At 30.5% G+C, this 20789-nt stretch overlaps 1 protein-coding gene across 4 annotated transcripts in view; it reads right to left on the bottom strand.

Annotated features, from left to right (window-relative positions):
* Positions 1-20789, bottom strand: part of VPS13C (vacuolar protein sorting 13 homolog C) — a 177104-nt gene that overhangs the window by 127484 nt on the left and 28831 nt on the right. For 2 of the 4 annotated variants that reach the window (XM_031955443.1, XM_031955445.1), the window contains exons 6-13: positions 20433-20495; positions 18182-18247; positions 17856-17965; positions 11219-11278; positions 5427-5486; positions 4950-5030; positions 3849-3918; positions 774-901 (exon numbers count right to left, since the gene is read on the bottom strand). In XM_031955443.1, the coding sequence (XP_031811303.1) occupies positions 774-901; positions 3849-3918; positions 4950-5030; positions 5427-5486; positions 11219-11278; positions 17856-17965; positions 18182-18247; positions 20433-20495 (638 nt within the window). The remainder of the gene's footprint in view (positions 1-773; positions 902-3848; positions 3919-4949; positions 5031-5426; positions 5487-11218; positions 11279-17855; positions 17966-18181; positions 18248-20432; positions 20496-20789) is intronic. The other 2 variants (XM_031955444.1, XM_031955446.1) reach the window with 1 other exon arrangement.

Raw genomic sequence — 20789 nt, 5'->3', positions numbered from 1 at the left:
ATTTTAATGTCAAGAAAGTAAACAAAGTTCTGAAAGACATGCTAGGAGAAGGCAAGCTGTGGTATATTCCACCAAACTAAAAAAGCTGCAGATAGAGGCCTCGCATTGTGTTGCGTACTTGATGTCCAAGTGGACTTGAAGTCCACTAGACTTAAGTTTATAAAAATTCACTACCAAAAGGATGGCTAAGTGGTTAATTTTCCGAGTACTTACAAAGAGGTTTTTAATCTACATGAAGAGAAAACCCCTACTAATAAAACCATGCAGCTTCTTAAGTGCAGCTGGCACTGAAACCTAGTAGAACTGAAACAGAACTACAACTCCTCATTAGGTCCCTTAGCCTTCCTATTCAATTTCTCAAAATCTACACTTATAATCCAACCCAGAACAAATAGCTGATATAGGTAAGGAGAACTTTTCTTTTTTAATTCTACCTGCATGGCTTCTCCCTGTCATCAAAGGTCCAACATTCAGTATTTTCCAAGTGTTCCTATTTCCAAAATGTCCAAAATATGAAAAAAATCCCTAGAAACTTTCATTAACAACTAGGAAAAGATAAGTATACAGTTTGCTATAATCTACCAAGGTCTACTTTTTAAGCAAAGAAAAATTACAATAAATAATAATTTAGTGAATTTCATTTTTTAATATAAGAAAATACATAAAATTATTTGATATGTTAAAAATATGCAAAGCTACATTCAAGATGAAGACATAAGAAGCAAGGTTTCTACAATGACTTAAGATCATAGGAATGTCCAAGTACCTCTTACCTGGGGCTTGGTCAATTCAATAGCAATGTTCTGTACTTCTATATTGCAATCAAGTTTGGGTGTTTTGAGTTCAGTTTCTGCATGAGGATTCATGTAAAGTTTTGCAGAGGCAGATATTGGCCTGAAAACTTATATAACACAGTCATAAGATATATTTACAACATTGTAAGTAAGATACATGAAATAAAATAGTAAATTAAATGCTACTAAGAATATCAAGATTAAAATTATAAAAATAGACCCCCAAAAGTATTTGTACACCTACTATATTTCCCTGATGCTGAAATTAAGCATAATATAACAAACCAAAAATTTTGTGATAGACTACAGGAAAAGAAAAAAAATAATAATTATAGAGTTCTGTGGATTCAATTCCCTAGCCCACCAAGCAGATCCCATCTGGAAAAACTACAGGAGAACATGGAAAACTCTCACAACATAAATGGCTTACAATATTAATTTCTTCTACTAAAGAAAATATTCATACTGATCAGAGATTCATCTGAGTACATAAATGGCTCTAAACTATACAAACATATATATACATATAATTAACTCATTCAATTTTCTTCTTTGATACTATTTACCATTTTGTCATTTACTGTTTAACTGTTCACTCTGCAAATGCAAAAGGAAGTGATAAATAAAGCAGAATTCAAGTCAATCTTCTACAAAACTTAGAAACAGGATCATAAATAAAATTTGTTAAGTTATACAAATATTCTCAGAAAACTAATTTGAGATGCAAAACAGGATGTAAAAGATCTGCTAGAAAATGTGTTAACTACTAACGTCTAGAAATTAACTGTGTCACAATTCATAATTTTAAATATCCTATTGACAATTTTTTTCCATCAGATATATTGCCAAAGCTACTGAAACAAAACAAAAAGTTAAATTAACAATTGCCATACAGAATTTATAAAAGGACAATTTCAATAATTCAAGAAATAAAATCTACTTTTTAAAAAAACTGTTCCTAAGTTATTTTTCCCTCAGAAAACTCATAATATAATTCACCATAGTTAAATTTTAATAAAGTTCAGAATTTTTTTATCTGGGAACTCTTTTAAGACCATCTCCCTGGTTTCCTCTTTAAAGGCCAATCTGACACTGAGGCCAATTTTTTAAAAAAGCAAAATTATTCAATACAAAATGGTGCTAAAAAGAGATGGTACTAAAGACTAAGAATCTGATAGGGTCTACTTTTAGTCCTACTCTTTTAGTTTTCAAGATAGGAAAACTTTAATAATGTTGTCAGTAATCATCATTATTTTAATGCATCATTAAATAACTCATTGCTGAACAAGATTCCTCTCTGTGATGAAACAGACATCTGGCCTTTGCTTCAAGCCTTCCAGAGGGTTTGGAGAAAGGAGAGGAAAGAAGGTGTCAGTTGTAGGCTTAACCTCTAACCCTCCCTTAAGACCAGAAGAGTCCTAGCAACCTTCACAAGGACTATAAGTAGAATCTACAACTCCTGATCCTGGGCATTTGAACATGAGTGACTAGATACTTTCTTGCTCAACTTTCCTGAATCTGGAAAAATTGGATTCCTGAATTCCCTCTAAACATCCCCCCCCAAAAAAAAAATGGGAATGGATCAGGTAGTGGGAATTGGTTTCTCTACCTTAAAACAGAACCTTTCCCCTGCTACTTCCATACCTTCTATGAAAAAAGAGAAAAAAGATAGGTGAACTGTATGAGGCAGGGGGTTGGTTTTGGAGAGACAGGTCATAGCAGTGGTCAGGTAAAGCTAGCATAACCCTCTCCATCAGTTTCTTCCCTGAAATGTGATTATTGTTGTTTAAATGTCTCCAGATTCTCCATTCCAGATATCCTTGATCCTCTGCCTCATATCCTGCTTCTCTCTGATCACATTCTCCTGTTCCTTTTTTCCAAGTATATCACTATTCCCAGCTTAGTCAAAGTCCACCCGTAAAGAGGAGAGACTTACAAAGAGTCAGAAGAACTTTGCTGGAAACCCTCATGCCTCAGATGTATTTATAAGAGTAGCCTCTTCTCTAGCAGTGAATTCTCTTCTCCTTTTCAGTGAGAGATTTGGGAGTCTGGCCCAACTCTGTTCCCATCTGACTAGCCCCTCTCTTCACCTAATAGTGAAGCCCTCACTGTCCAGCTTTTCTCTGTTCCTCCTCTCCATTTCATGGAATCCCTAAGGCACGGAAGAGTAAGTGCTTGGTCAATCCTGAGACTAAAGTAGAGCTCAGAGTTGCTCATTTCAAGAGGAAGACCTCGCAACTCCTAGGAGATCCTTAGTTATAGTCTATCTAACTCAAATGAAAGATATAGTTCTCCACTGTAAGTTATGTGGGACAAGAGTGTGGAGCAGGTAAGGAAATGAAGAAGTGAGGGCAGAGAGCAAATGAATCCCTCAAGATCTCTCCTACTGATAAGAAGCAGACTGTTTTTAGGGTATGGCTTCAGGTTAACTCAACTAACTTTTTATTAGGCACCAAGAAAAAAATTTGTTGTATTGAAGAATCTGTGTCATTTATTATTTAGAGAAAATAAAATATTACATAAACAGATTGATTAGACAGTCAATACAGAAAATAAGGATTTAAGATTTAATGTCAAAGAATTGATAGTGAAATGTATCTCCCTCCTTTTGCTAGAAGGTGGTAGATTATCACTGTTAAAAACTTACAATTCACAGTGTCATTCATGGTCAATAGAATTTTTTTTTTTGTTTATGTGGGAAGATCTAATTGAAGTGATCACTGGAAAGTGAAATCTACTTTCTTTACAAAAGATCAGTTTAAAAAAAATCATTAAAGAAAAACAAGAAGCCCAATGTGTTTTCTTTAGTAGATACATAGAAATAATTTAATTTAAAAATTAATGACTTATTCCTTAATAATTAGTTCTAATCCAAAAAAATCAAAACTTTAATGTCCTAAAGTTGACCGTTTAAAGCTAAGATATGAAATAATAAAAACCTTAGCTTTTCACTCTATTTCAACTACTGTCCATCAGTGTATTTAGAAGGCATGGGAAAAATTTAAAAATCACAAATGCTCGCAAAAATACAAAATTAATTTAAGTATTACTTACTATATTGATAGTTTGGAGATCCACTGCTACTGCTACTAATACTGGAAGGGATTCCACTTTTCAAATGATCCTAAATAACAAAAAAATAAAAAATAAAAAATAAAATAAATGACTATGTGAATATGTAAATACATATGTATATCTTATATCCCATATCATATATACACAATATATTATGAAAACAAGAAAGGATAAAAAATATTTTTTCTAAATTTAAAGACTGACTAATATAATTATTATCTCATTTGGTCCTTTTATTTAGAATAACATTCCTTTTTGGAATCCAATAAGATAAATGCAAAAAACAATTTGCAGATTCATATTTTGTTTCAAGAAATAAAAAAGTTGTTAAAAATAATTTTAAAAGACAGGATACTTTTAAAGATACTAATTCTAAGATTTTTAAGATACTAATAAAATAGAATTTTCCTCTGAATTTAAAGAGCTCTATTTTTAAACTGTTAATGGGTAGAATGTGTTACGGTTTTCAAAAATAATACTTCAGAGCCATTACAATTAAAATACACAGGATCACAGATTTAGAACTGAAAAGGTAACTTTGGAGCATAAATGTATGAAAAATGAGATTATATAAATGTAATCCTTACCTATAAAATTTAAACCATTTCATGAACAGTAATATTCATTCTTTTTGCATAATTTGTGTTTACAATAATTGTTTTCAGATTTGGAGGTACAAATTATAATTTTTAAAAACCCCAATGCTGTTTATTTTTAATTCACATTTCTAAGCAAAAATTATTCTATAAATACTTTTCAAAGTGAATATGTTTTATTAATTTCTTTTGAAATCTGTCTAAATATTTCAAGGTTATGTAAAATACTTAAAGAGTTTAAATAGTCTCTCTGACCAATGTAGATCATGGCCCTTTAAATGGTATATCTGTAAGAGATACTAACGCCAAGAAATTTATTATTCTAAAATGTATTTAGCTGGGTTGGTTGTCACACAAAGGAACTTAGACATACAAGAAGCATTGATGGCTTAAAATCCACACTGCTTCAATAAGCTCTGAGAGCTACTGATACATTTAAGTTTTCAAACAGATACCTGGACAATAAATCCATAAAATGAATTACCAATATCTGTTCCTTGGATCCACGATAACATGTACTGCAGTTTACATTCCAATAGGCACTAAGACTATCAAGGCATACAAGCTATAAAAGAAAAAATATTAATGTCATCAATCAGTTAGAACATTGTCTTTACTTGATAACTGTTTTAACTTCGAAAAATGCATAAATGAAAATTAAAACATTCTACTGAATTTGTACTTAAAAAACTCTCATAGAAAACATTATATGAAGGAAATATAAGACCATAGAACTTTGTGGTTTTTAAGGGAATACATTTTACATCTAAATATTGAGAAATTACAACCCCAAGAAATTAAGTAATTTTCTCACTCATATAGAGAATGAAAAAATCAAGACTAGAACCCAGATTTCTTGCTTTCAATTCGGTGCACAGTTTACTAACTCAAGATATTGATTGCAAGAAACAAAATAAATGTTCCTATATTAGGAAGACACAATTGATTTCTAATACATTACCTTGTATATGATCTTTGCAGCTTCATTTAATATACAGGGAGTCCAATTTTCATTAGCAGTCTAAAGAATGGAAAGAAAAACAAAATTTTAAAAATTAAAAAGATATTCTGAATGTGAAAATGTACAAAATGAATATATTTTGCTCAAAATGAAAGAACCAACAAAGAAATGACACACTGATTTTTTTCTGAAGAATATTTAACTTTATAGAAAAAAACAAGAGTGAAAATGAGATAGTTGAACTTTATAACCCTGAGTTATTTTAAACAGTTCATAATTCAAAGAATATTTTAAAATATTTATTAGAGAAAAAATTAAATTTACTTAATTTAATTTTTCCTGCAAAACCGATACTGATTTAATAACCCTTGAGTATATGAAAACATGCATAATGTGGCCTTAAAAATTGTTAGCCTTAATAAATTAAAAATTGATAAGCTATTATTCTACCAATGATGACAAAGGTGAGAAATTCCACTATCTACTTTATAGAGAAGTCAAATTTATTGCTTTCTTTTTTCCCCACTGAAAATGAGTGAGTCTTTTTTAAGAATACCTATATTTCTAAATTTTGGGGACAAATTGAAATATTTTATATAACATTATGGCAATTTTTTCTAATCTAGGAAGTACATAATAACTCACAAGGGAGGGCATGAATGAGTCACTAACTACTTAATTGGAAACAACATTTATTTGACTATTTGGCCCAGTATCTATTAAAAATAAATGGCTAAATTTCAAATTTCAAAATTTTTAATTTCAAAAATTTGAGATTCAAATATAGTATAAAAAGGGTTTTTCATTTCAAAAACAGGAGAGAGACTAGCTTTTTAAAATTTGCTTAAAGAATCATGGCTTTATTGATTTCCTATATATAGATAAAAGATCTAAAAGGGTAAGAAAAAGGAACTGAAAGAAAAAGGAAAAAAAGAATGGAAGATTAACCTGTATAAAAAAGAAGGAAAGGCAGTCTTACACATGTTAAATATGTTATAGTATATCCTAGATACAATACATGTGTGCAGAACTGAACAGTTCTCTTGTTGCATAGGAAGAATTGGATTCAGAAAGTAAAAATAACCTGCCATCTAGGGGAGAGGGTAGAGGGAGGGAAGGGAAAAATTGGAACAGAAGTGAGTACAGGAGATAATGCTGTAAAAAATTGCCCATGCATATGTACTGTCAATAAAGTTATAAAGAAAAAAAAAAGGGAAAGGGCTAGAAGGGTACTTATTTCTAAAAGTTACTTATGTAACTTTTAGAAATGTGTCTAGCAAATTCAATCACATAAAATAACACAAATATCAAAAGGCAGTTGAGATTTTTTTTCTAAAAGTAGGAAAAAAATGTTTAAAATATGTTAAACATGGATCAGCTAAGTGGTACAGTGGATAGAACATTGGTCCTAGAGGTAGGACAATTTGAGTTCAGATTGGACATTAGACAATTTACACTTACTACCTAGGTGACCCTGGGCAGGTCACTTAACTCCAACTGTCTCACCCCTCACCCCACCAAAAAAAGTTAAACATGTATCTCTCAGGATTTTCAACAAACACTGAAAGAGTTTCCACACTTTTAGATTTATGCATGCATAGGTTCTCCTTCCTAAATGCTTCTATGTCTTTTATTTCTCTCATTTTCTTCTTCCACCCACCTGTCTCTTTCTCCTATCTCCAAATATTCTTTCTTTTTCCATTTTCTATTTCTTACACTGACATAACACAGATCTGAAATATATTCTATGAATACAACTAAAATGATAATTTTTTTCTTTCTTAATTAAAAAAACTAGTAAAATTACTCTAAGGAAAAAAAATTTTTTTTTATTTAATAGCCTTTTATTTATAGGTTATATGTATGGGTAACTTCACAGCATTAACAATTGCCAAACCTCTTGTTCCAATTTTTTTTTTAATTTATTTTTTTTTATTTAATAGCCTTTTATTTACAGGATATATACATGGGTAACTTTACAGCATTAACAATTGCCAAACCTCTTGTTCCAATTTTTCACCTCTTACCTCCCACCCCCTTTCCCAGATGGCAAGATGACCAGTAGATGTTAAGTACATTAAAATATAAATTAGATACACAATAAGTATACATGACCAAAACACGTTATTTTGCTGTACAAAAAGAATCAGACTCTGAAATATTGTACAATTAGCTTGTGAAGGAAATCAAAAATGCAGGTGGGCATAAATATAGGGATTGGGAATTCAATGTAATGGTTTTTAGTCATCACCCAGAGTTCCTTCTTTGGGCGTAGCTGGTTCAGTTCATTACTGCTCCATTGGAAATGATTTGGTTGATCTCATTGCTGAGGATGGCCAGGTCCATCAGAATTGGTCATCATATAATATTGTTGTTGAAGTATATAATGATCTCCTGGTCCTGCTCATTTCACTCAGCATCAGTTTGTGTAAGTCTCTCCAGGCCTTTCTGAAATCATCCTGTTGGTCATTTCTTACAGAACAATAATATTCCATAATATTCATATACCACAATTTATTCAGCCATTCTCCAACTGATGGGCATCCACTCAGTTTTAAGGAAAAAAATTAAGCTTGCTTTTGAATTATGTGATTTTTTTTTAAATCAGTGACCCAAGATAAAAATGTTTTTGACTACTAAAACTCCCCAAGTAGAAACACTCTATTCTCCTCACTCTACCTTTGCTGTCATAATTCATGGAATCAAAATTTATATGTATATACTTATGCCCAAAAAATTTATGATTAAGCCTATAAACATTAAGGATTTGTACAAACCCCATGAATATTTCACAATCAAATAATGTCAGAGCTGCAAAGAGGGATATTAGAGATCATCTAGTTTGCTTTTTCAAACTCAAATAGAAACAGAGGCCACTAAATCACATATAATGGTTCTTGCAGGGTGCCTACCAACTTAGAAAATCACATAATAATATTATTTATGTTTCATAGTATTTTATTTGTTTTGATAAATATTTCACAATTACATCTTATTCTGGCTCATGCTACACTCCATTCCTCATTTTTCAGAAAAGGAAATTACAGATCACAGAGATATAAGGGGAGCCAATGGAAGAGCTAGAAGTAGAAGCCAGGCAGCCTTACTTACCCAAAGAGAGATGACATAGGAAAAACATCAGGACAATTCAGAGCCATAGAAGCCAATGAAAAAGTTTTGAAGAAAAGATATAATAGTATCAAATGCTGGTGAGAAAGACATGGACGATGACATGATTGAGAAAAAGATTTGTCTATAGAGATCATTAATGATCATGAATAAAGCAATTTGGGCAACATTATAGGGTTAAAATCCAGATAAAAAGCACTTAAGAAATGAATTAGTAGTGAAGAAATGGGTCAATGAGTGTTACAACAGCCCATACTTTCAATAAACTTGGTAACAAAGAGAAAGAAATCAAGAGACTGTGGTAGCTTAGTGGTAGGAAAGCCCAAAAAGTGATTGTTTTTAAATATACAGACTCTTTAAGAGTCCACAGAAACAACTTCCCACAAAATTGGAGAGGGAATAATGATGTAAGAAAAAGGGTATGATATAGAAAGAGGCTCTGCATCAAGAGGAGAGGTTGAGGAGTCAGCCTTAGAAAGAACTATTCCTCTGAGTAAGGAAGAAAAAATGAGAAGAAAAGGAAAGGGCTGAGAAATGATGTTGTGAAGCAAAAGCAAGAGGCAAGGTCAACTGCTAAAAAATGAAAGGGACGAAAATATTGCATTGGCAGATTTAGAAAGGGGAAAAGATTTCAGACAGACATTACATGATGAAATTCACTAAAGAAATTAACAAGGAGTTTCTGCCCAAGTGAAAGAGTCCAATTAATGTTTAATAGCATGAATTTACAGGTTAAAAGAGAAAACACATTTAAAGCCTAATTTTGATATTTACAATTCTAGTATCAAAAAAAAAAAAAAGATTCAAGACTTACCACATAACTGTTTTTAAAAAGATATTTTACAAATAGGTAGAAACAAAATATTATGTAAATAAATTACTTTCATAATACTTAGATGAACCAGAAAAATCTAGAATCAATGCAACTATAGCCTAATAGCATAATTTTTCCTTTGAGGTACCATCTCAAAGACAGATAAGAACATTTAAATATAAATCTAGTTAACCACAATATGTTCCTTTCACAACCCTCCTCATGCTTCTTGATACTGCTCACAATACTGCTCACTAGGGAAAACTATACTGCAAAGAAGCTAATCTATATACCACTGCAGAACATGGGGGAGTGAATAGAAAAGTAACTAAAAAAAGAAGAGAACATAAGTAAACATTATATTTATTGAATAAACTTAATAAAATTCTTGAATTATTCATTAACTATTAAAATTCACTGCTCTTTCTGAATCACAAGTTACCTATTTATGAATCTTAATAACACAAGTATATTTAACAATTTTTAAACATCTATACAAAAGTCCCAAAATTTTAAAAAAATCTGTAGAATTTGTGAAATAGTTTCTGTACTTTCAAAAATCTAGTGATATTACAGGCAGCATTTGTGTGATGAGACAGTTCTTTCTTCCTTTTAAATAAATTTGTCAACTTCTCTATTAAATAGATATGGTAATAGCTTCAGACTTCTAACATATGTTAATTAAAACTGAGAATAAACTTCTTTTTCTTAACAAATCAATCAGTTTAATACAAACCTCCTGAAAATAATTCAACTAGTATTGGTTGTTGGTGGTCCTTTATTTATGCTTTCCAATCTATTTTCAGCTTAAAGCACATAATTTGATTTTATCAGTAACTCAAGCTACAAAAACTCAAAGGGGAAATTTTAAATGTGCTACAAATCCAAATCACTTATAAAGATATAAATTTCACTGCTATAAAGTTTACTTTAGATGCCCATAATTGACAAATGGCTGAATAAGATATAATATATGAATGTAAATGGAATATTATCATTCTGTAAGAAAGGATGAGCAGGCTGATTTCAAAAAAGGCTTAACTTTAACCTGAACTGATGCTGAGTGAAGTGAGCAAAACCAGAAGAACTGTCACTATCACAGATGTAGCTCTTCTCAGCAATGTAGTGACCCAAGATAATTCTGATATATTTGGGATGGAAAATGTATCCAGAGAGAGAACTATGGAGACTGAACGTGGATTAATACATAGTTATTTTCACTTTTTTTTTTTTTTGTCTATTGGTTTGTTGCTTTTTCTTTCTTGTGTTTTTTCCCCTTTTTGTCTGATTTTTCTTCCATACATGACAAATATGAAAATGTATTTAAAAGTATAACCTATATCAAATGGCTTGCTGCATTGGGGAAGAGGGAGGTCAGGGATGGAGAGGGGAAAAAATTTGAAACAAAAGTTTTACAAAAATGAAAGTTGAAAACTGTCTTTACATGTATTTGGAAAAATAAAATAGTGAGAAAAAAAAGTTTGTTTTAAGAATTAGCTTTTGATTATAAAATGCAAGGAATATAAGGGGCTATTTAATTTATTTTTGTATCCCCAGAGTTTAAGGACAGTGACCAATACAGAGTAGCTATATAATAAATTGATTCAGAATGATAATTTTGTTATCATTCTTTTTTGTTAAATGCACTATTTATAAAAGCCAACTCAGTTTTCAGAAAATATAGAATTAACATGATAGAACTTTTCATTTAATACTCTAGACTGTAAAAGGGCAGTGGTCATAAATATAAACCATTCACAATAAGTTGAAGATACTATTAATAATTCAACTTCTATGTTTATAATAATACTTGACATATTCCATAAAAACTAAATAAAATCAACATTACCAAAAGACTAAGTTCTCCCAATGTCACTCCCAATGAAAGAGGTCGCTTTGGATCAGTTACCTATCAGAATAAAAAAATGAAATATGCAATGAAATATACAACACTCCAAAATAGAGCAAATATAAGTCCATACAGATATATAGATGTTATTTTAATGTGTTTTCATATTCATATTTATAATCATTATCTGTGTTTACCCTTCTCTAATCTGCTGATGCAAGCTTAAATCTTCAAAGAAATCATTAAAAGAACAATCTTTTGTAGATTTATAGATTGTAATCTACAAATGAGAGAAATCCATACTTTAAGTCTTTAAAGTGCAGAGTAGGATATCATGAATAACAGTGAAGGAAAAATACAATTCTCAAGGTTTGTGCGTCCAATGTTGGGTCCAATTAAGGGGAGTGAAGTGCACTTATTATCTGCTTTTGTCTCAGTAACCCTAAACATCTCTCTCAATATTTACTCATGTAAGCAACTAAAAGTTCATTTTTCTTCATACTTTCTAATGCTTGAGTACTTTAAATTTTTTCTTACTTTTTAAAAACAATCCAATTGTGTGGTGACCTAAATAATGAATGATGCTAACTTGTTCCAAATGTAAATTTCAGGAAAACTGAATTTTTTAAAGAGGGAACTAAAGACAAAATTATGAGTTTTCTTTATAACTACATTGAATAGATTATAAGTATTTGCAATTACTGCAACCTATGTTCAAATGAAAACTATTTTCTCTTCTGGAAGATAAGGTAAAGGGACTTAAGGAAGTCCTCTCCACTCTCCAGATGAGTAGGGAAATGAAGTATTTAATCCTTTAAAATGAAAAAAAGAAAATTAAAAGTAATACTAAGTTGAAAAGAAAAGAAAAAACTATGTGAAGAGGCAGAAGGAATTCTTGTGCTTCCTTGGGAGGTTGGATGGAGAAAGAATGACAAAAAAAAAAGAAAAAGAAAGGAAAACTATTGAACATTTGGAGCTAAGTAATAAAAGTTTCTTCCTATCAGATTCTTCATGATGTGGGTGCATAGGATAAAAGAATGAAAAGAATAAAACTTGTGACTGGTGACTCTAGGAAGAGGCAGAAACTTATCAATATGACATTAAGAGTGAAAAGATATGCTTTTTTATTGTTGAAGGGAAAGAGAGAACTTAATCAGGAACAGAAAGAAAACCATCCAACATTTATAAATTCTGATGATTACTATCCATTCCTAGTGATTCATACTGACATAAATTGCAAAACTAAATCTAGAAAACATTATAAAGTCTTGGCAAAAGCATAAAAGCTCTTAAGAGCATTATTATTATTTCTATCACTGCTGCCAAGTGAAGTCAAGGAAAGAAATAGATTTGTGAAGTCAACAGAGGTTTTTAAAGGCTATCTGAAAACAGAAATTAATTTCTGAACCTAGGTTTAAAACATAACAATGATGGGAATGAAGTATACCTAAGAAGACACAAAGGAAAGAATGTAAAAAATGGCAGATGTAACTGCTAAGTCACTTATTTAGGATGTGATCCTTAAGTAAGCATGGAGAATATGCTTTTTTTTATAATTTTAAAAAATGATAATAACAGAGTAAAAAATGCATTTGCCTGAAGCACTGTAAATATAATTTTAAAAAGAGCTTTAAACTTAAAAGGGAGGAGTAAAGAAATAAAATCCTACACACATATTCACCAAACTCAATCCAAAAAAGAAAGTCTAGAAAAAGTAGATATTAAAATACAAAAATCCAAGGCAAGAGCTAGAAACAAAACTTAGGGCTAAAGATGCCTATACATAAATGAACTATGGCTAATAAGCAAGGGGGACGTGCATCCTAAGGAGTCAAATGTGACATCATAGATATTACTGAAATTTGTTTTGATGGGATTTATGATTAGAATAGCTATTCTATAGCTATAGCTATAGCTAAGTTTTGGAAAACTTAAACCTTATTCAAAAAGAACAGGACAATTAAAAATTGGGCAGAGTGTGAGAAAGTAAAAAAAAAAATTAAAGAGACCATGTCAGACAGGAGAGTTAATACTGTCATCCAAGTTTACAATCAACCATCTGAACATAAAAAGAAACACAGAACAGTGATCAAGAAATAAATAATAAATCTGGTACAGAAACATGATAAAGAACTGACAAGTTTCTTTTAACTGTTCAAAGCATTTTTTTTTTCAGTCAAAAGCAGAGCTGCTAACAATTTCTTGAGTTGTCTTAATGATGCCTTCATCCTTCACAAAGCAGATGAACAAAGAAAAATTGCTTTTCTAGATCTGACTCTCATCAAAAAGGAGCATGACATGTACCTTAGATTTTAGAGGAGCAAATTTCAAAGGATTAAAAGATATATAGGATTGTGGACAAAAATCCTATAGAAGTCATCTTAGAACTGAAAGCCCTCTAAGAATAAAATTATGAAGACACAGAAAAGAAAAGGAGAAAGTGGGATTGATGAGGATACACAGTGAACTAATCAACCAATTTAGATTTTTTAAAGATACATATAGAAAATAGAAACAAAGGCAAACAGGTGATAAAAGATCAACAAAAAAAGCACAGCACTGTCCTGCAAAAAATTGTCAATACTGCTAAAGCTCAGATTGTAGTAAAGGTGAGATGAAAGTAAAGGACAAAAAAAAGGCAGGGGAGCAGAACTATTATTAAAGGGAAAGAGGACCAAAGGGGGAAAAAAAGGAATAAGACTGCTAGACAGTAAAACTACTCAATCTTTATTTTGGTTTGGCTTTTTTTTTTTTGTCAAGAAAAATTATTGTTAGATTAAGAAAAAAAAAGCATTAAAAAAGTTGAAACCTGAGATAAGTGGGAAGACAATACCAGAGAAATAGAATTGTTCTTGATGAGATTAAGTCACCAGGGCAGAAGAAACAAAAAGGCAGATGTGACTTCTAAGCCATTTATTCAGGATATGATGCTTAAATAAGCATAAAGATTGAAAGATATGCTTCAAGTATATAAAGATAAAATGTCTTTAAAAGATTATGGCATTATAGAAAAGAGATGGGAGGGACAGCTAGGTGGCGCAGTGGATAGAGCACCAGTCCTGAAGTCAGGAGGACCTGAGTTCATATGTGATCTCAGATACTTAACATTCTGGCTGTGAGGCCCTGGGCAAGTCACTTAACCCCAATTGCCTGATTGGGGGGAGGGGGAAGAAAAGAGATGGGATTCTGCAACTATACAACAAAAAGTTTGACTTCAATCTTTGACAAAATTCTAGAATATACTTTTAAAGAGAAAATTAAAATGAAACAACCAGAAAAAGAAGTGATCACAGAGTCATTTCACATGACACATATGGACTGGTTAGGAGAATGGGAATGTTTAGCAGTAAAACAAATGTATTTCCCCATCTTACTGTAGGGTAACTTATGAACTTGATCCCACTATTGACAGGCAATTCTGTTTGACCTGAACCAGTTTTCATCTCTTTAGGCAACTCTACAGTTTCTGCTTTCAGGGGCTCACCATAATGAGGTTTAAAATAGTGCAGACAGCCATTCTACATAGCCCTCTGCAGTTCAAAACTCCCAAACTCAAGAGATCCATAAGCCTCAGACTCCTGACAGCTAAGATTACAAGTATATAGTATAAAACATCATGTTTAGCTTGTAAAAGACTTGACTTCAGGTGAAAGGGAAAGGAAACTATACTATATCTATCATCAAGTATTTGAAAGGCGTCATGTAAAAAAGGGCTTCACTTTCATTGCTTAGTATCAAAGGGCAGAGCAATGTAATAGAACTGCAAAGAGGTAGATTTTAGGATAGAAACCTTCCCAACAAGATATCCAAAAAGACAATGGCCTGCCTTGGGAAGTACAAGGTTCCCTTTAATTAGAAGTCTTACAGAACAGACTGGGATTGGCCATTTAGAAGTATTCTGTTCAAAGGATTCTTTTTTTGACTATCATGTGGACTAAAGTAATATTTTAGGTTTACAAAAATATATTTGGTCTTTTCCCTTAGTTTTATAATTTTTGTAGGGAATTTAATTAATTTTAATTAAATTGGTTTGATTCATTTTAGCCCCAACATCAAAGTAAATTAATGTTTGCAATTATTTCCAAAATCAATTTTTTTTATCTTGATATTTAAAAAACTCATCATCTGGTTTGTTAGCCATCAAAGAGCTTTAACATATCACAAGAGTGTTGTTTTCTTTTGGGAAGGGAGTTGAAAGGAGGTTTGGCCCAGAATAAGAATCAATTTGGTATATCACTTAACTTCCAATGAGAAAAGCCTCTCCAATCAGAATAGATATGCTCTACAACTTAAAGTTTTAGAGAGTTGCTTAATATAGTAATAGATTAAGTAATGTGGCCCAACTCACACAGTATACATCAAAGGCAAAATAACTGTTACTGATTTCTAAGCTGGCTCTGTCATGCTGCCTGTCAGCAAGATATTAGACAACATTATGTTGGCTTTTGTCACTGCCCATACACACACACTTATCTATTCTCTCTATTATGTAAATATGTCTGTTATTAACCATATATTATCACTACTATTATTAAATATCTACAATATCTAATAATTATAATTGCTATGTATAGGGAAAAATAAAAAGTTAAAGAATAAATAAAATATGCTTCCTTGAACTTAAAAGAGTTTAATAGGAGCATTTACAACCACTGAAGCTAAATGGAATTCTGTTATCAAACAACTTTTTTTAAAGTAATTAGGGAACGCATGTCGTCTTCTGATTCCCAGGACACATTTCAGAATACTGGCTGAATTTTATCCCTGTACTATTTATTGCAAGCAGAAAACTACCATTTAGTTTGATCTGGAGTTGTAAACTGGGATTTTTGTATAACAGAGTAAATGAAATTCAAATATATCTTATTGTGCTATCAAGGACCATATTATTCAACTCCCTGTATCTTATCATCACTAGGACCACAAGAAAATGGTTACATTAAAACTATTTGTGAAACAAATTATTTACCACTCAATGTTTCTTCTAAACCATTTTCTTCTTTAAACAGTTTTCTTTAACTCATTCTCATTTTAACACAAACTACAGTCAATATGTTTGCAATTCTATTATATGTTGCATTTCTATTATTTTCTTAACTATTGAAGGGTTTTGTTTTTCCTTCTTAAACTCCATGATATTTTTTTATTAAACTACTGAATCAAATTTTAAGAATTTCAAATCAAAAGAGGCTAAAATCAAGTAGGGTCTTTACACTTTTACACTTATTTCCTGAATGAAGGTATAAAAAAGCCCTAAGAGTCACAACTGATCTTTTCCAACCTATGTCTTAACAAGCATTTTCCTATTCAGTTTTTATCCAAGTGTAATAAAATATCTCCTTTTACTTAGAAAGTAAATGGCTTTGTGTTTAAATTCAAACTCAGGTTCTACCCTTCACCCATGACATTTCACTTATATATACAAAGTGCAGTGAGGTGGCTTAGTGAATGGAATGCTAGGTCTGAAGTAAGGAAGCCCTTAGCTCAAATCTGGTCTCAAAAACTACCTGGGAGATTCTGGCAAAGTTACTTAACTCTTGTTCTCTTCAGTTCCCTCCACTTGGAATAATTCTAACAGCATCTACTCTGCAAATTGTTGTGAAGATTAAATGAGATAATATTAGAAAATGATTAATATAGTGCTTCACAAATAGTAGCTCTTTAGTTAATATTTCCTTCTTTCTTCCTTTGAAGAACTTGGAAAATGTTAAATTGTGATTTCTAATGAGTCATTTGTATTTAAAATTCATTTCAAAGATAATTTGGACAAATATTTTACATATATATGTATATATAGTGGATTTTAAAATATATTAAACATTTGGTAAAGTTTTAATTGTTTTCAATGAAACATTCATAACATATTTCATAAACTTTGTAAAAATTAAGAAAAATTTAATCATGTTGCACATCAGAACTAGAGAAAGAATATACAACAAAATAACAGTTACTGAGCAATAAAATATCTAAATTAATTGGTATAACACCAATAAGTCCATTAAAAATTTTAGTTTCTGAAGGTGCTCTAACGTACTTGTTTGAGCTAACTATGATATATGAACACAAGTATATTTATTTTTATCGATGTCACAAGATCTAGGTTCTATTTATATCTCTGCAAATAATTGATTGTAAAAGATTTCCTTGAGCCATCTATCAAATTACAATTTCTTTCAGGTATTAAATTGTAAGTCCAGCTTTTGATATTCTTTGTAAATAAAAGACATCAGTACCAACAAGACAGAATAAAAGAATAATTTTATATGTTTAACTTTAGGGTGTAGCATATAATATTTTGTAAAAAATTTGACCCCATATAATTGTACTTTTGCTTAGTCACATTAATGAAAAAATGCATTCTTTAAATATTCACCAAATATCTGACAAATGAATAGAAGGTATATAAATTACAAGGTATCAGAAGAAAGCTCATTTTGGATTAAAATATGGCCAAAAATAGTCCAATAAAAATTTGCCACATGTAATATACATATAAAGAAATTAAGAGCTGAGTATGTAAAGAAAACTAATTATTGTTTTAAATGTTCAAATACTGATAATCCTTCTTTTGAAAATATACAAGGTCAAAGATTTTGTTGATTTTAAAACTATCCTCAGAATAGCAAAATGAACTTACGTCATCTTCATATTTAATATGAATATCTGTAATTTTCACTTGTACATTTTTTATGACCTGAGTTGCCAGCTTTTCCAAAAATGTATCTTTTTTTTCTTTCTTTGGCTTATCTATGAAAAAAGAGAAAAACACTATATTAAGTTAAATAGTTGATATTTAGATTTGATACACCAGATATACATTGATCATAAAAATCAATACAGCATTATCAATCCCAAATTTGACATTTTTAAACTAACATAACATTTAGTGAATTCCTTCAAAAAAATAAACTATATAGCAATGTACTTAAGATAAACATATCATAGAAAGCTACATGCACCTACCTTTTGAGCGATCAAGACCTTTAAAAGGTTTCTTAAAATACTTTTTGTGCTTTTTACGTTTACGTCCTTCTCAATGAAAGCATTTTTGTGAGAAAAGGATAGAATTCAAGTTAGACTTTTGGACAGAAAAGAAAAACAAGAGGAAAAAGCAGATTTCTTCCTGATAATAAACCTCTCTTTCCTCACCTCTTTCAACACAGGACTCTACGATTTTATGTATAAATAAAAGTTCTGACACTCAGCTAGTACCAATTTCTTATAATCTAGAAACAAAATTATTGGGCACATTTTTTGAAATAGGGCAATATATTCAAACATGTAAATATCTTTAAAATATTCTCCCAGCTTTTTACAACTTTATTTTTAACTTGAACATGTTAACAATGCTTTATAAATGTAACACATTAATGATTCAATGAAGAACCTATGGGAAAAGACTATGTATGGTGCATAGGTGACAGGGGCATAATAAGAAAATCAAATTTCTCATTTCCTAAGAAAATAATATCAACAATATTATTTATTATTGATTTCAGTGTTTTTCAGCATTAACTCCTTACTAACTTCAGAAGAGAAGGAAGCATCTATAGAGCAGATAAATAACACAAAATTGAACCCTTAAAAGAGTTAAACTATAAATTAAAATTTATTTTGTGATAATAAAGTGGTCCTAAATTTCCTTAACATACTTTAGATTCATATGTAGGGATAAAACTAACATTACTTTAAAGTTAAAAATAATTTACTTAATTTTGCCTTGTTGCATGTTAAGTTTTTCTTACATTTTAAAACCAAGATAAAATCATTAAAACACAATTACTGAATTAAACATTTTAAATGTTCAGTAATACAGATAGACTTCTTTTACCCATTGTGGCAGTTTCTGCCTGCTTCCTTCAGGTTCTTGATGAATAAGAAAGCTACTGAATAAGAAAAAGAATAGGCATGGTATATATGAAGGAAACATATAAATCTAAAAATCACTGGCATGATTCATCCATTATGATTCATCCACTTCTTTGATGGTACCATAAAACTAATATTCAATATGAATTTTTTAATGAATTATTTCTTAAACCTAACCAAATACTCAAGTATATCACCTTCAGCAAAATTATCCTATTATTTTACAATCAATAGTAATAACTCCAGTCTAAAAAATTCAATATGACAAAGCATACTTTTAAAAAGAGACCAAAAAAAAACTCAATTAATGAGGTTTAGGTTTGTAATAGTCCATTCAGATCACAGTGATTAACAAAACATCAAATACTACTTATTAGTATTAGTATTAAATGTTACCATGGAATTAACTAGATCAAAAAATCAGTTTATATCCTAATAAAATCTGGCAAAAATATCTATTACTGGTGGAGGCTAAGACATGCTTATAACTTGTTAAATTTTATAGATAAATATTAAATGAATGCAGATTCTCAGGATATAGAGTCAATATTAAAAATAGTAGCTACATAATCTAAACCAACTCTTGAGGATCTGTCATACTTGAACCTCCAAAAAGAAACCAATAAGAAGAAACAGTAGTTCTAATCCTGTAGCACAGAGCATCTTTCTACAATACTCTGATCAGTGCTGTGCAAATTGTTTTATGTATCACAATGAAACCAAATATTAACCAGTTTCAGCTGTATCTTTTTTTTTTTTTTTTTTTTTTTTGGTGGGGCAATTGGAAAACTTGTCTAGGGTCACACAGCTAATAAGTATGAAGTATTTGAGGCTATATTTGAACTCATTTCCTCCTGACTCTAGAGGCAATGTTCTATCCACTGCCCCCTAAGCTACAATATTTTAATTTTATAAAGATAAACTTTTTCTTGTTATTCAATAAAGCTTAAAAGATATACCTTACTGTTCATACTTTTTTCTGAAAAATTCTACATAAACTAGGTTAATATGGGTATATATAATTTACACTACACTCAGTTTATTATATAAAGGAATACTACTGTGAATCCTTTAGCAAAGCAAATCATTATATTTCAATATGCTTTTTGTGGAAAACCAAATTTTCATGTGTGGTATTAAAACAGCTTAAAAAATATAACATTATCTGTTAAGTACAATAAAAAGCACCAACCATAATTTCAAAACTATAAAAGTTAAATTTTTTTCTTATACTATCCAAAAGTACAACTCCACAATAACTGGGCTTTAACCCAAAAACACAAACATGAAAAAGTACTTATTTTTCTAATCAGAGAAAGTAATATAATTAATCATGCATACCCACCCGGCTTGATGTCCTTGTAAACAAAGTTCTCCAAGCCATATATGAACTCCCCTGAGTGTACGCCTGAATCCCCATGATAGCAATAATCAAAATGCAAGGTATTTTATGAGATTGGTGAAGAAATTTACCTTTCATTCAATATAGAACATATATTTAAACATAATTCATTGAATCAAGTATCAATTAACAAAACAACTGAAATAAGATTATACTGAACTAATCTTATTTCTAAACAAATGAATTAGTTTAGTATAATCTCAGTTCAGAATGTTTCATAAAAAAAAAATTCCTGTGGTTCTATTTTCATCAATTAAATAGAAGACTGAATAAATTTTATTTCAACAATTTAGGAGTAAA

Source organism: Sarcophilus harrisii, chromosome 2 (assembly GCF_902635505.1).
Source record: "Sarcophilus harrisii chromosome 2, mSarHar1.11, whole genome shotgun sequence".
In the NCBI taxonomy this organism is placed as follows: domain Eukaryota; kingdom Metazoa; phylum Chordata; class Mammalia; order Dasyuromorphia; family Dasyuridae; genus Sarcophilus; species Sarcophilus harrisii.
The sequence above is the reverse complement of the archived record's forward strand: the minus strand, read 5'-3'. Positions and strand labels throughout refer to the sequence as shown.